Raw genomic sequence first — 15,798 nt, 5'->3', positions numbered from 1 at the left:
TAAAAATGAAACAACCCCGGGCAGTGACAACATAAACGCAGAACTCATAAAATATTGTGGAGAACAGCTGCATGGGACGATGCATTCCTTGGTGGGTGAGATATGGAAATTGCAGTAACAGTTGAAGAAATGGAACAAATGTATAATTATCCTCATTCATAATGAGAAATGACCCTTGACCAGATATACTTTCCCAGTGGGGAAAGAAAGTTAGAAAAATATCATATCTAGGCCACATAATGAGAAACAATAAGTACCAATATGCTCAACTAACAGTGAAAGGAAAGATCGAGGAAAAGAGAAGACTAGGAAGAAAAAGACTCGTGTCTCAGAAACATCCGGAAATCGACAGGGCTAAATTTTAAAAATCTAATAAGAACAGCTGAAGACAGACAAGAATTTGCAATTGAAGTAGCCAACCTCCATTGAGGAGAGGGTAGTTTAAGAAGAAGAAGAGTGGGAGTTATGTTGTGCTTTTTCCAGTGACAGACAGGGGCTTTTGGTAGTCTTCATACCGGCTCGTACCGGTGTTAACAGTACCAAAACACGATTGTAGACCTACACAAGTTTGTAATTGCATTTTTTTTTAATTAAAATGAAACAAATGACAGATAAGACAAACGATTTATTAATATTACTCCAGTCGCCAGGGGGGGGGGGCACTTACCCAAGTTTTTTTTGTAATTTGACCCGTAGAAAACGAATTTTTTGGGTAATAGTTGATCCGGATGTCGATAAGATTTTTATACACAAAGAACTTGAGGAATTACATAACAGCGATTTCTCGCAAAACATAATTTTTTTGTAAATTTTGCGTCACTCTAAGCAAAAAATGTTCTTACAAGTTTTTTCATAGGATGCATAGTTTTCGAGATAAACGCGGTTGAACTTTCAAAAAATCGAAAATTGCAATTTTTGAACCTGAATAACTTTTGATTAAAAAATAAAATAGCAATTCTGTATACCGCATTTAAAAGTTCAAGTTAAATTATATTGGTTTTGGTTATTTGCATTGCTAAAAATTAATTTTTTATTGTCAAACAAAGCTATAAACAAATAGTGGTTCCCGTGTCCAATGCCTGCGTTTTAATGCATGCTACGTAGACATTGCCTGTTTGTAGGCTTGCCTACTCATTCGATTTTAAATGAGAAATGCATTGAAAACATCACTCAAGCACTATATGTTTATAGCTTTATTTAACAATAAAAAAATTAATTTTTAGCAATGCAAATAATCAAAACCGATAGAATTTGACTTGAACTTTCAAATGCGGTAAGCATAATTGCTATTTTATTTTTTAATCAAAAGATATTCGTGTTGAAAAATTGCAATTTTTCAATTTTTTGAAAATTCAACCGCGTTTATCTCGAAAACTATGAATGCTACGAAAAAACTTGTAAGAACATTTTTTGCTTAGAATGACCCAGAAAATACAAAAAATGTTTTGTTTTGAGAAAAATCGCTGTTATATAATTCCTCAAGTTTTTGTTTATAACAATCTTATCGACATCCGGATCAACTGTTACCCAAAAAATTCATGTGCTACGGGTCAAAATACATAAATAAACTTGTGGTAGGGGAGCCCAAGCGGGGGTTTGTGCAGTTACTCGAGTGCGTCATATTATCATATGGGGAGAAACGTGGTACCCTGCAGATGTACCTCTACCATATATTGGCTCTTAACACAGGGGAGTTCGTTCAGGGGGGCCCAAAAAAGAATTCTATCCTTAAAAATACTCGAAATTGTCAGATTAAGATAAGGTAAGTTAAGTACATGCAAAAGAGTGTATATTTCAAAAATCTGACGATTTTAGCTGGGCGTAAGGAAATGGGCGAGTCAAAAAGTTTCACAAAAAAGAGCGAATATTTCACGAAATGAACGTCAGATCGAAAAACTAAAAACTACATGTTCAATATTTTTCAAAAATCTATCGAAAGATACCAAACGTGACCCCTCACAGAGAGGGGTGGGGGGTAAATTTAAAATTTTAAATACAAATCCCGCGATATTTCGCAAAATAAACATCAGATCGAAAAACTACAAAATACACTTATTCAATATTTTTAAAAAAATTATCGAATGGTACCAAATGCGATCCCCCACTGAGGTGGGGTGGGGGATTACTTTAAAATTTTAAATGGGAGCCCCCATTTTTTATTGCAGATTTGGATTCTCTGCATAAAAATAAGAAACTTTTATTCGAAACATTTTTTCGAATTATGTATAGGTGGCGCTATATTCGGAAAAAACGATTGTTGGAAATGGAAAATTAAATTAAAAAATGGGAAGTCCCCACTAAAATGAAAAATTTTACTTAACTTTTTTAGGTTTTAGGACCTAATAATCACAACCCAATAGGTCCCCAAAGCGCTCGAGTGACTGCACATTTAGCATACTTTGCTCGCCTACCATTAGGTAAGTTCATCTGAATAAAGGAGGCCGTTGTACCCCCCCCCCTTAGCGACAGGACAATATTATGTATTAATTATGAGTAAATTTTAAATAAATATATTAGGCAATACCTTTATACATTTTTTGTTTTTATTATATGAACTCAACAATGTTATCATCGGAAGATTGCTTCTTACATAATTCAGAAACTTCTTGTCCCATCAATGCTAAACATTGTAAGAGTTCCATTGCTCGTTCGGAAATTTCTTGTGTATTACAAGAGCAATTTTTGCTATTTATATGAAAGATGTAGCAAAATTTTATGGAATTAAAGAACATGGTTATAAAATCGATAACAGTTCCAAACCTTAATCCAAATAGTTGGTAAATTGAACCGACTTGAAAGCACAAAGTGTTGGCTGATCTTGAAAGAAGAGCGATTCTTCGAATATCTTCAACTTCCGGAATAGGCTCTTTGCATGTTCCATAAGGGTACGTTATTTTAAAACCTTGAAATAAAAAAAAAACTATTACTTACTGAAATTTTAGTGCATAAACTACATTTCTTTGAAGTAGTTTTTTCGTTTATTTTGTCTTCGTTTATATACGATTTTAATGCAAATTAATAAACAAAATAATATACAAAGCTCAAAGAAAATGCAAATATGCTAATGGTTGATTCTAATAATTATTATTCCTTACTGGTTTTTGGCTAGTGATTTGGCTATTTAGAGAAATGTTTGCCATTATAAAAAGTTCAGAGGAAAATGGCCAGTTGATTGGTGTAAATGTAAACTCACTTCCATACCTATCTACAAGAAAAGTTCACCAACTAATCTCAACAAGTAACGTTCTTCTGACTACAATTAACGAGAGATTAAAATTAATACCTACTTTTAAAACAGATCACTAGGGAGCGGATTTTATGCTAAATGCATATTGCATGCTTATTTCGCATATTTGAGAACTTTATTAAATTTTGCATATTTTTAAAGAAACATGCATATTTTGTGCATATTTGAAAACATTTAAGTAAAAAAAAATATTTTTTAATTCGACACAAAATATTTCCGCGCACCGGCTGTCCTGTCTATTAATTTGAGAACTACCTGAAGAGAGACGCCTCATTCACTGCCTTTTAATTTTTTCTTAAAAAATACCCGATATTTACACAAAGTACTTATAGTGCTTATAGTGCGCCGATATAAAATGATTGTAGGATGTCAAAATGATGATGGTTTACCAGGAAATCCGAATTTTATTTAATTTTATTATATTTAGTACAATTTGTATCCCAATTTAATAGCTATAATTCTGGTGCCTCTTTAAAATCTCCTATTGTTAAGAGAATTTACAGCTTTAACCATAGTTTTACTACTGGATAAGGAAATGAGTCTATACTCGCAATCTTATAGTTTGTTATTAGTTGTTACAATCAAGGGGCGACCGGTTTGGAAGCTTACATTTTATGCTTCATCATCAGGCCCAGTACAAATAGTCTTCACGTGTACAAACTACTCGCTAAAATTAACAAAAAAGGCGAAATGTACATATATATAAAAATATAAAAAACAACTATGTCTAGGTTGTGATCAAAAACACACCATAAAGCAAACCAACTGTGGAGTATTGAACTCAGTGTTCCATAAAGTGTATATTGTGACTTTTTATATTGGGAGTGACCAGTCTGATGTAAATTGCTTGGTATATAAATTTTAATATATACTACCCTCAATCCTCAATTGCTTGAGGGTTGAGGGAGTGTAGACAAAAGTGTATAAATGATCAAAATACACATAAAGTTTTTCTTTTTTGCAATAGGTATGTACTTACATATCATTACTTGGAACTGTTCTACAGCCAAGGATAATTTTTTCGGAAGTCACCAGCCCCATCAAAAAGCAGATAAGCTATATTTTTTGGATCTTAAGTTGCAAATGTATAATTTTTTTCCGAAAAAATTATCCTTGGCTGTAGAACAGTTCCAAGTACTGATATGTAAGTACATACCTATTGCAAAAAAGAAAAACTTTATGTGTATTTTGATCATTTATACACTTTTGTCTACACTCCCTCAACCCTTAAGCAATTGAGGATTGAGGGTAGTATATATTAAAATTTATATACCAAGCAATTTACATCAGACTGGTCACTCCCAATATAAAAAGTCACAATATACACTTTATGGAACACTGAGTTCAATACTCCACAGTTGGTTTGCTTTATGGTGTGTTTTTGATCACAACCTAGACATAGTTGTTTTTTATATTTTTATATATATGTACAGCCGGTTCCTAAAAAAACTGATACGACTCTTAGTAAGATTTCATCATGTTGAGCAGTGTATTTGATTGATCTGACATTATATTTATTATGACAGACAAATAATAAAATAAACAAACAACAAACAACTGATTCATGAAAAAACTAATAAGTATTTTAGAAAAATTTAAACGCAGGATGACAGATTACATTATTACCGAGGGCGGAAAGCCCCTTAGAATAAACAAGCAGTTTCTATTGAATGAAATATTTGAAATTAAATATCACACTTTTTTTATTTTCAGCCCTGTAACTTATTAAAATAAATATTATAGAAGTTTTCAGGGACTTTCGGCCCTCGGTAATAATGTAGTCTTTCATTCTGAGTTTAAATTTTTCAAAAATATTTATTAGCCTTCTCAGGATTCGAAAAAAAATGAATACAATTAAAATACATTGAGAATTTTGACATGCGTCACAATTTTGCATTAACTCAATGTAAAATTCTAAACTGTTGAATTCCAGCTTCCCTAATTATTTGACATCAAAAGACATTAGAAACTATTTGTAGATGATTCAAATCTGTATTGAAAACAACTGTTAAAATTGGTCTACGTAATTAAACATATTCCAAAATTTTGTAAAAATGTAATACATTTCAGTTTTCAGCCCAAACTTAGGCCACACACAATGCAATAATGTTCACATTTTTGAACTGTCAATATTTTTATTTTATCATCTATTGTTTAAAAACAATACAGTTGATAAGATACCCTCAGTTGCGGAGAAAGTATTAATAATAAAGGTTAATAATAAAGTCTAATAACCGTGGAACAGAATAAGCTATCTGACAAATTTTAAGATTTGGCAGTGACATTGACAGTATATAAATATTAAGTATTTATCCTTCAAAATACACTGCTCAATTTTCTACAAAATGCGCGTCAAGAGTCGTATCAGTTTTTTTTGGAACCAGGGTACATTTCGCCTTTTTTGTTAATTTTAGCGAGTAGTTTGTACACGTGAAGACTATTTGTACTGGGCCTGATGATGAAGCATAAAATGTAAGCTTCGAAACCGGTCGCCCCTTGATTGTAACAACTAATAAACATACAAACTATAAGATTGCGAGTATAGACTCATTTCCTTATCCAGTGGTATAATGGACTCGCATTGGCAACCTTTTCATCATAGTTTTACTATTTTCTAATGGAAATTGAAATATTAGTGCTTTAGATCAGATTCCGTCTTTAAACGGCTTTAAAATTTTGGAGGACATAATATGCGAAATATTTAATGGAAATTTTGAAATTGATTTTGGTGCAGAATTTTCGGCTTTAACAAATTATTTTAAATAGGCCCAATTACTTCTGTTGATGTTGAAAGGAGTTTTTCTAGTTACAAAAAATATTTTATCTGATCAAAGAAAATTTGGAAAAACACATTGTAGTAAATTATAATCGAAGATATAATAGTGATATTGTTGTTTTATTTTAAATAGGTAACTATTGATAATTATCAGTTTTTGTAAAAAATGTGAATAAATTGCCTATATAAAAAATAATGATTTTATTTGACAGATAATAAATAAAATTGCCGCCCCGTCCTTTAAAAGAACCCCCTAGAATAGAATAGAACAGAAAATTTTTGGTTTCTCGATATGCGCATTTTTTGAATTTTTGTGCATATTTTGCGCATATTTCGTAGTTTTTTACTGCATATATATGCGCATATTTCATCAAAATTAATCGCATATAAATCCGCTCCCTACAGATCACCAAGAACAATGTGTATTTGTCCCTGAAAGAGGAACATAAGAATAGATTCTGAGACAAATTATAGAAAAATTTAGAGAATTTAATCAAGAAAATTATTTGTATTTCGTCGACTACTCGAAAGCTTTCGGCATAAAGTGTTCCGTATACAAAAAGAAATAGACAACTGTGAATATCTAATACAACTACTAAAGCACCTGTATGTTGACAACAGAGAAACATATATTTCGATAATTTACCATACTAACCTAAATCATGCTCATTGCCTTCGATGGGACAAAGAGGAATAACTATTCCTAAAAAGTTGTTCATAATAATTATAAACTGTGTTTCAAGATGCAATTACATCCTTCTAATTCAAATATTGTGTAATATATACAGGGTGTACAAAAATACAGGTCATAAATTTAATCGCGTATTCTGGGACCAAAAATAGTTCCATTGAACCTAACTTACCTTAGTACAAATGTGCACGGAAAAAAAGTTACAGCCCTTTGAAGTTACAAAATGAAAATCGATTTTTTTCAATATATCGAAAATTATTAGAGATTTTTTATTAAAAATGGACATGTGGTATTATTATGGCAGTAGTATTTTAAGAAAAATTATAATGAAATGTGGACACCCCATAAAAATTTTATGGGGGTTTGGTTCCTTTAAATCCCCCCAAACTTTTGTGCACGTTTCAATTTAATTATTATTGTAGCGCCATTAGTTAAACACAAGTTTTTAAAAACTTTTTTGTTTCTTATTACTTTTTCCAAAAGTCAGTTTTTATCGAGATATTTGAATATTTGTCAAATCCACCACATATTTGTATAATATGGTAAAGTACGATTATGGAGACTTGGTAATAATATGAAAATTTATTTATGATTTACATTTTTAGGTATATTTTGAACCATATTAAAAAAGAAGCCACATCTCGATAAAAGATGCTTTATCAAAAAAATACAAAGAGGTAAAAAAGTTTTAAAAACACTATGTTTAACTAATGGTACCGCAGTAATAGTTTAATTGAAACGTACACAAATATTTGGGGGGTTTAAAGGAACAAAACCCTCATAAAATTTTTATGTAAACATATTAAAAAAGAAGCCGCAACTCGATAAAAACTGCCTTATCGAAAAAATACTAAGAGGCAAAAAAGTTTTAAAAATATTTAGTGTAACGAATGGCACCAGAATAATAATTTATTTGAAACGGACACAAAAGTTTGGGGGGTTAAAGGGAACAAAACCCCCATAAAATTTTTATGGGGTGCACAAATTTCACTATAATTTTTCTTTAGAGTGTTCTTGCCATAAGAATGCCACATGTCCATTTTCAACAAAAAATCTCTAATAGTTTTCGATATATTCTAAAAAATCGATTTTCATTTTGTAACTTCAAAGGGCTTCAAACAAGATGGAAGAAGACTATCACTCTAACGAAAAGTTATTCTTTAAAACCCTGAAGAATTTAAGAATTGAAAAGGCTCCACAAACATCAAAGCAAATAAGGGACAAAGGACACTTACTTCATGACAATGACCACATCCTAGAGAGATGGAAGCAATATTTCGAGGATCTACTGAATATCCAAAACGATGTAGACATTATCACAGAAAAACCAGAAGAGGTAGAGCAGGAAGACCAAATTCAAGACGAAATAACTATAGCGGAAATAAAGGAAATCATACAAAAGCTTAAGAAAGGTAAAGCGGCTGGATTTGATAAAATCACAGCGGAAATGCTTAAAAACATGGGCGACAAGGGCATTGAACTGCTAACAAAAGTGTGTAATAGGGCATGGAGTGAGAGCCAAATACCAAAAGATTGGGAAGTGGGAGTTATTCTACCCATTTTCAAAAAAGGTGACAGACGCGAATGTAGCAACTACAGAGGAATAACACTACTGAGCATCCCATCCAAAGTATATGAGAGAATACTAGAAAAACGTCTTTTACAAGAAGTTGATTCTAAAATGGAACAATCACAGAGTGGATTTAGAAAAGGCAGAAGCATCCAAGATCACATTTTTATTATCAAGAAATTAAAACAAAATGCACGGAACTCAAGCACCGAGTTATACCAAGCCTTTATAGACTTAGAAAATGCATTTGATAGTACTCCAAGGAAGGTGATTGACATATGTTTAAAAAAGAAAGGTGTGAAAATCAAACTCAGGCAAGCCATTATGAGTATATATATAGACATACAAGGAACAGAATCAGAACCGATAATATGGAATCCGAAGAGTTCATAGTAAATGAAGGTCTACGTCAAGGAGGAGTCCTAGGCCCCATACTGTTTAACATTGTCTTGGATGACATAATTAAATAAACTAGAGCAGAAACAGTAAAGTTATATACCGGACATAGAAATTTAGAAGCAGTGTGGATCTCAGAGTGTGCATACGCAGACGATCTAGTGATATTTGGGAAAAATGAAGAAGCACTCAATCGAAATTTACAAGTAGGGAACGCTGCACTAATTAAACGAAATCTGAGAATCAATAATGAGAAGACGAAAGTAATGGTATGTGGAAAAAGTAGAAAACAAACGAAGATAAAAATTAACGGAAATACACTTGAACAGGTCGATACTTACAAATACTTGGGAGTACAAATAGAGAGCAGAGGAACTGAAGAAACTGAAATAAGTTCCAGAAGAGAAAGTGCTGCTCGGATGTACCACGCAATCAAAAGTACGTTTCTGTCAAAAAAAGAAGTATCCCAAAAAGCCAAAGTGTCTATATACAAGACGGTGTTTGTGCCGATTTTAATTTTTGGTAGTGAAAGTTGGACGCTTACTGATAAGTCAAAATCGAAAATACAAAGCATAGAAATGAAATTTCTTAGAAGAATAATGGGTATAACCAGGTTAGACAGGATTAGAAATGAGGCAGTCAGAAAACATCTTAAGGTCCAACCAATTATAAAAAAAATTGAAGAGGCCCAATTGAGATGGTATGGACACATGGTTAGAATGAATCAAGAAAGACCAGTTAAAAAAAGTATGGGAAGCCAGAAGACAAACCAAGAGACCAAGGGGCAGGCCAATGAAGACATGGGATGATAATGTAACCTCAATCCTAGAAACACGAGGAATCAGCAAAGAACAAGCAAAGAATAAGAAGCAATGGAGAAAAATTGTGCATGCAACTAACTAAAGACATTACACCCGACACCTTAGGGTAAATGGGTTTAGGATTATATGTATATATATATATATATATATATATATATATATATATATATATATATATATATATATATATAAATACATATATATATATATATATATATATATATATATATATATATATATAACTTCAAAGGGCTGTAACTTTTTTTGTGTGCATATTTGTACTAAGGTAAGTTAGGTTCATTCGAACTATTTTTGGTCCCAAAATATATGGTTTAATTTATGACCTGTATTTTTGTTACACCCTGTATAATGATACTTTACTCTTGAGCCAAATTCATATTTTTTGACATGACTCGTATAAAATTTATAAAATTTCATATCTGATAGTTGCATTATTTAGATTTTAGACCATGCAGAGTTTTTTATTAAGAATAACTTTTATTGTAAAATTAGTAATAAAAAAGTTATCGTATTTGTAATAAAAATAAGAATGATGTTGGGTATCAGTAATTTGAGAAAAATTTTCAAAAAATCATTTTTTTAAGTAGAATGATGCAATTGCATATTAAAACATAGTTTTTAATACCAAACAATTTTTTGATCGATACAACATACAAACAACCATATTGATAAAATTTGATATCTGATGGTGGCATCTTACGATTTAGAGCAGAGATTTTTATGAAGAATAACTTTTTTTTCGTAAAATTGATAATAAAAAGTTTTCCATATGGTTCCAAATAATATTAAATATTCTGTTATATTATGGGATTAAGCCACAATTGGATCTACTGAATGATAACGGATCCTTTCAATCACCCGGGGAAGTAGTAGTTTTAACGTCAACTGCGACACACTTACATCCAACTCTGCTTTAATTTTCTTCGGCCAGTGAAATCAAAAGTACTTCCTCTTGGTATTATATGTGTATTGTGATATTTAATCTAATTCTACAAAATGGTAAAAATGAATCTTTCAAACTTACTCTACTATACGTTATTTTCAAACAATCCTCGTAAGGCGTTTAAATACAGCACAAAAATATGTGTTAAGGAGTATAGAAATATGCTTTATTGTCGTTGAAAATTTTTTGCTCAATTAGAAATCCAATGAAATCAATTAATTTGTGGTCATCTGATTGAATACAATCAATAAAACCAACATTATACTGAAAACAGATCCCATGGGCTGTTTTCACTCAATCATGTAGCTATGGATACCTACATTTCGTTTCATTTCGATTTTGACATTTCAAATATTCAATATTTCAAAATGTCACGATTTGGTTGTAATACTGATGAGAATATTAATGAAATTATCGAATCAAATATACCAAAGAATACTGTTTACAGTAAAAAATTTGTATGGAAAGCGTTTATGGACTTTTGCAATGATAGAAAATATGAATTAGATGGAAATCGGACGGTGGAAGAATTGTTAATTGCACATTTAAATAAATTGTTTCTGCTCTGTATTTTTTTTTTCATAACCAGCAAAAAATTTTCTATCCGAATAACCCTCGAACATTGATAAATGCTCAAAAATTTTTTAACAACTTTCTCAAGCTTGTTGCTTACAGGCAACAGACCTCCGCCTACGACGTCGGTCTGTTTCCAAGCAACAAGCTTTCGAAATCTGTTATAAAATTTTTTCGAACAATTATCAATGTCCTTGGGTTATTACTACTGAGAATTTTACAATTTTATATTATAGAGAAAGCTTATAATCAGTCAGAAAAACAAAACAATAACAAAATTTGTATTTAATACAATTTACTAAAATTACATAAATCGTCAATACAGATAAAAAACCTAGAGACTGTGCAGAGTGTAAAGAGATAATATAAACAAACAAATAAAGCAGAACAAAGACATACTAAAGTTAGTTTTTTCACAGTTGATTACCGTGATTGTGTAGAGAAACATACTGCGGTTGGTCAAGCGAAACGTAGAACAGGTGGTACTGACAGCTTGTCAAAGTTGCTTACCTGCATAGGTAATTAAATCAATTTACTAAGTCTGAAAATCAGTACACACATTCTAAATTGAATATAAATAAAAGTTATTATAGTCGGTCAGCTGTATGACGGGACAGAGCCGGTCGGTCGGCCCCAATGAATGTACATGGTTATTCACTATATTTTGACCCCTTGTAAACTGCTTTATTTACAGAATTAGAAAAAAAAATGTAAAATAGAAAAGTTAATCGATTTTTAATTATGATTTTTTGACAAATATATCGTACTAGTGACGTCATCCATCTGGGCGTGATGACGTAATCGACTATTTTTTTTAATGAGAATAGGGGTCGTGTGCTAGCTCATTTGAAAGGTTATTCAACTCTCTATGCAGTAATAACAACATTAAGATCATTATTTATACAGGGTGTCCAAAAAATTTTTTGAATTATTAATTAAACAATGAATTTAATTAAAAAAAAATGTGTGTACTTTGTACGCACGTAAGAAGTTATACTTCTATTATATGATTTCAACCAAATCAATATACTTTCAACAGTTTATTTATATTTAATTTAAATATTAAACTAATGTTAATACTTACTACTTTACAAAATTTTTATTAAAACAATATCAAAGTGAAAAAAAAAAATAAAAGAATAAAACACACACAAACACATTGAAAAATGCCACAAAGAAATGATTTCTGAACAATAATTGTTGCCAAAAATTTTAACTAAATACGTATTTTCTGAAAAAAATTATATAATAATATACTTACAATCATAAAATGTTTCAAAAAAATTAAAAAAAAAACAGTAACTTGCATTGGGATTCGAACCCACTACCTGTCGATCCCGCCGATCGATAATCAAAGTGTTTTCCCATTGCACCAGCATCGCGTATCTGTCATGTGGAAATATATACCAAATGACCGTTTACACCATAAACTTTTGACAGTTGTTTATTATTTATATGAATTTAATCAAATTAGTTTGATTTTTGTGGAATTAAAGGAATATTTTGTGGAATAACAATATATTAGGTGAATATTGGTAGAAATTTTTATGATAATCAAATTATGTAAATCAAAGCATTACACACTATTTTGGTATTAGGTTCATTTAAAATTTTTCAAATAGGTAGGTATCTATGTAATTTTTTATTAGGCTATTGAAACATTTACAATTATTACGTACCTGTCGCTTTTAAAAACTATTTAAAAAGTCACTACAATAATTATAAACTTGCTTTTTTCTCTGCCATCACAACAATAAAAACTAATATACACAAATTTTGTATCCATAATCTCCATATTGAACAATTATTGACAGATGATTTTAACACCCAATCGGATCCCGTATAACGTTTGAACGACTAATACCATACTGTCGGTGTGCGCATGCGCCAGGGAATGTAAAAATTCACCCTCGTGCCTAAAGAAATATAACTTAAAAAAAAATTTTTGGACACCCTGTATAAACAATCATGTTAATGCTAATGTTTATATTACTGAATAGGGAATTGAATATCCTTTCAAACGAGATAACACACGACCCCTATTCTTATTTAGAAATAGTCGATTACGTCATCACGCCCAGATAGATGACGTCACTAGTACGATATATATGTCAAAAAATCATGATTTAAAAATCGAATAACTTTTGTATTTTACATGTTTTTATAATTCTGTAAATAAAGCAGTTTACAAGGGTGTCAAAATATAGTGAATAACCCTGTACATTCATTGGGGCCGACCGACCGGCTATGTCCCGTCATACAGCTGACCGACTATAATAACTTTTATTTATATTCAATTTAGAATTTGTGCTGATTTTCAGCCTTAGTAAATGGATTTAATTCCGCAGGTAAGCAACTTTGACAAGCTGTACAACTTTGACAAGCAAAAAAGCTGTCAGTACCACCTGTTTTTCGTTTCGTTTGACCGACCGCAATATGTTTCTCTACACAATCACAGTAAACAACAGTGAAAAAACTAGCTTTAGTGAATTCAGAGAAATTTTTCAGCGCTGCCTCTTGGACTATTAGTAGGTACTTACCTTCTTCCTGCAAAGATATGAATATTTTAATGGAATACTGAAAAGTGGCTAGAGCTTTCAACAAAGCCATCTGTTCAGGAGATTTAAACTGATAACTTTCCTTCCAGTTCCTAGCAGCCTCCAAAAACTTCTGTAGGTCAATGTTATCAATGTTGAGATTTCCTAGTCTCAATGGAAAATTGGTCGATAAGTTAAAGCATGGCTTTTGTCCAAGTTTATTTATTTCGAAAGCATCAGGATTTGAACAAGGCACGATATAATATCTCATAGTTTTTAAATAATTACAGGTACTTGCGGTTTCTACCAAATATTTTATTATATGAAGAGCGCACTGTACAGCTACACAATCTTCCCCGTTTGATCCTGCTTCAATGAATATAGCCTCAGTAATCTCGTCGGTGTTGGCTATTGAAACTAAATAAATTGGTTTTCCTTCCTGTGATTCTCCAATTACTATTATTTGAAGATTAGACGAATTCATTTGCAATAAGTTAACTAAGAATTCTTCAATTTCTTCGTAACTATTAAACTTGTGTTCTTTGTTTTCGCTGAGGGTGGTGTATCTTCCTTTCCTGTTAAGACTATGATTGCTTTTCTTATTAGCTTTCCGTCGTTTAGTACGTAGTTTTTTTGGCGTTTTCTGTTTAACAAATTTCTCTTTTTTACTTTTTCGTTCATTTTTTGCTTTATTTTTACCTTTTCTATTGGTAAATTTCATTTTCACTTTAGTAAATAAAAAAATGAGACAGTAATTTATATTATGTCATAATATTTCTAAACAATCAGTTAATTGTTCGTATTGACAGTTCATTGGTTAATTCACTCTCGAATTTTGACGGATTCAATTTTGCAATTCACTCCTGAGACAAAATTTTGAATGCGCGTCGATAATGACCAATCAGGGCAATTGCGCGACGATAGCAACCAATCATGGCAAACGTAGGATGCTGTTAGCTGTCATTCATCTGCGCGAAGGACTAAAATTTTTGATGAATTTGGTGACATTGTCACCAAAATGGAACATAGAGAACAAAGGATTTTTCGAAGAATGACCCTACTGGTGCTTACGATATAACATCCGTCCAATCAAAAGAACAAAAAAGAGAAGTGTAAACACATGAAATGAAACACGTATATTTTTTAATTACTGCAAGGACTGGTTTGTTAGGCGATGGCATCATTAAATCCATATAAATTGTTAGGGCCTTGTATCGTATTCAATCGATAGTTATGCGATTAGTGTTAGATGATGCCCCATATAATGCACTTATAACCATAGTCCAATATAGAACGAGTACATGGATTGTACGATGTATGCCAGACATTAGCATCTGTTCACCATATATATTCTTAGAAACTACTTTTAGCAGATGTATTCCTTTTTCGTAATTTTTTTAAGAATATTTTATTTGGTTCGTCCCCAGTAATTTTTTAATACTATAACTAGCTTAGTCCACTTACACTTATGACCGGTTCACATTATACAAATCCAGTCTTCTTCTTCACGTGCCATATCAGAATTATCTGACATTGGCGATCACCATTGCGAAGGCTTCTCGATCTTCTGCAATATGGAATAATTGTCCTGCATTTGATATCTGAGTCCATTCACGAATGTTTTTTAACGAAGAAACTTGTTTTCTTCCTACATCTCTACGGCCCTCTATATTGCCTTTTAGGATCAGTTGCAATATTTTATATCGGCTTCTTCAATATAAATATGTCCCAGATAAGACATTTTTCGATGTTTAACAGTCTTTAGCAGTTCTCTATCTTTGTTGACCCTCCTTAGTACTTCTTCAATAGTTTTTCTTGCTGTCCAGGGTATCTTCAGCATCCGTCTATGAATCCACATTTCCAATGCTTCAATTCTGTTCATAATCGATACTTTTAGCGTCCACACTTCGGCACTATACAAAAATACGGACCAAACATAGCCAAGCCCGGTCCCAGGGGTGGGCGAACTGGGCGGCTGCCCAGGGCGGAAAAAAATCAGGGGCGGCAAATTTTAGAGGACAGCCAATTTTTTAAATTGAAGAAATAATAACTTATGTTTTTAATATTATAAAAATCAATATTATGAACAAAAACGGCAAAAATGTAACTGTAAAAACGAGAATTAAGTAAGTGAAACAATAACAATTGCAAGGCTCGGAATTGCAATTCGACGGAAAATCAACAACACCGCCTTCTTCATCATCGCATAAGAATAGTAGGATC

General features: G+C 31.7%; 1 protein-coding gene across 1 annotated transcript; it reads right to left on the bottom strand.

The window, feature by feature from the left end:
* Positions 1-2,494: 2,494 nt before the first annotated feature.
* On the bottom strand, positions 2,495-14,334 carry LOC114327332 (carboxypeptidase A1-like). Its single transcript, XM_028275921.2, has 2 exons — positions 13,579-14,334; positions 2,495-2,902 (listed from the first exon to the last, which is right to left on the bottom strand). The coding sequence occupies exons 1-2, from the start codon at positions 14,294-14,296 to the stop codon at positions 2,547-2,549; spliced, it is 1,074 nt and encodes a 357-aa protein (XP_028131722.1). The 5' UTR covers positions 14,297-14,334; the 3' UTR covers positions 2,495-2,546.
* Between the last annotated feature and the right edge of the window lie 1,464 nt (positions 14,335-15,798).

This window comes from Diabrotica virgifera, chromosome 2 (genome assembly GCF_917563875.1).
Source record: "Diabrotica virgifera virgifera chromosome 2, PGI_DIABVI_V3a".
NCBI lineage: Eukaryota > Metazoa > Arthropoda > Insecta > Coleoptera > Chrysomelidae > Diabrotica > Diabrotica virgifera.
Note: the sequence above shows the minus strand (reverse complement) of the source record. Positions and strands in the feature narration are given on the sequence as shown.

What these genes read in the sequence shown, in the direction of transcription:
- LOC114327332 (XM_028275921.2), bottom strand. Translation starts at nt 14,296, where the DNA reads ATGAAATTTACCAATAGAAAAGGTAAAAATAAAGCAAAAAATGAACGA. An exon ending in CATATCTTTGCAGGAAGAAG is followed by an intron (nt 2,903 to 13,578) that starts GTAAGTACCTAC and finishes TTTTATTTCAAG; the next exon opens with GTTTTAAAATAACGTACCCT.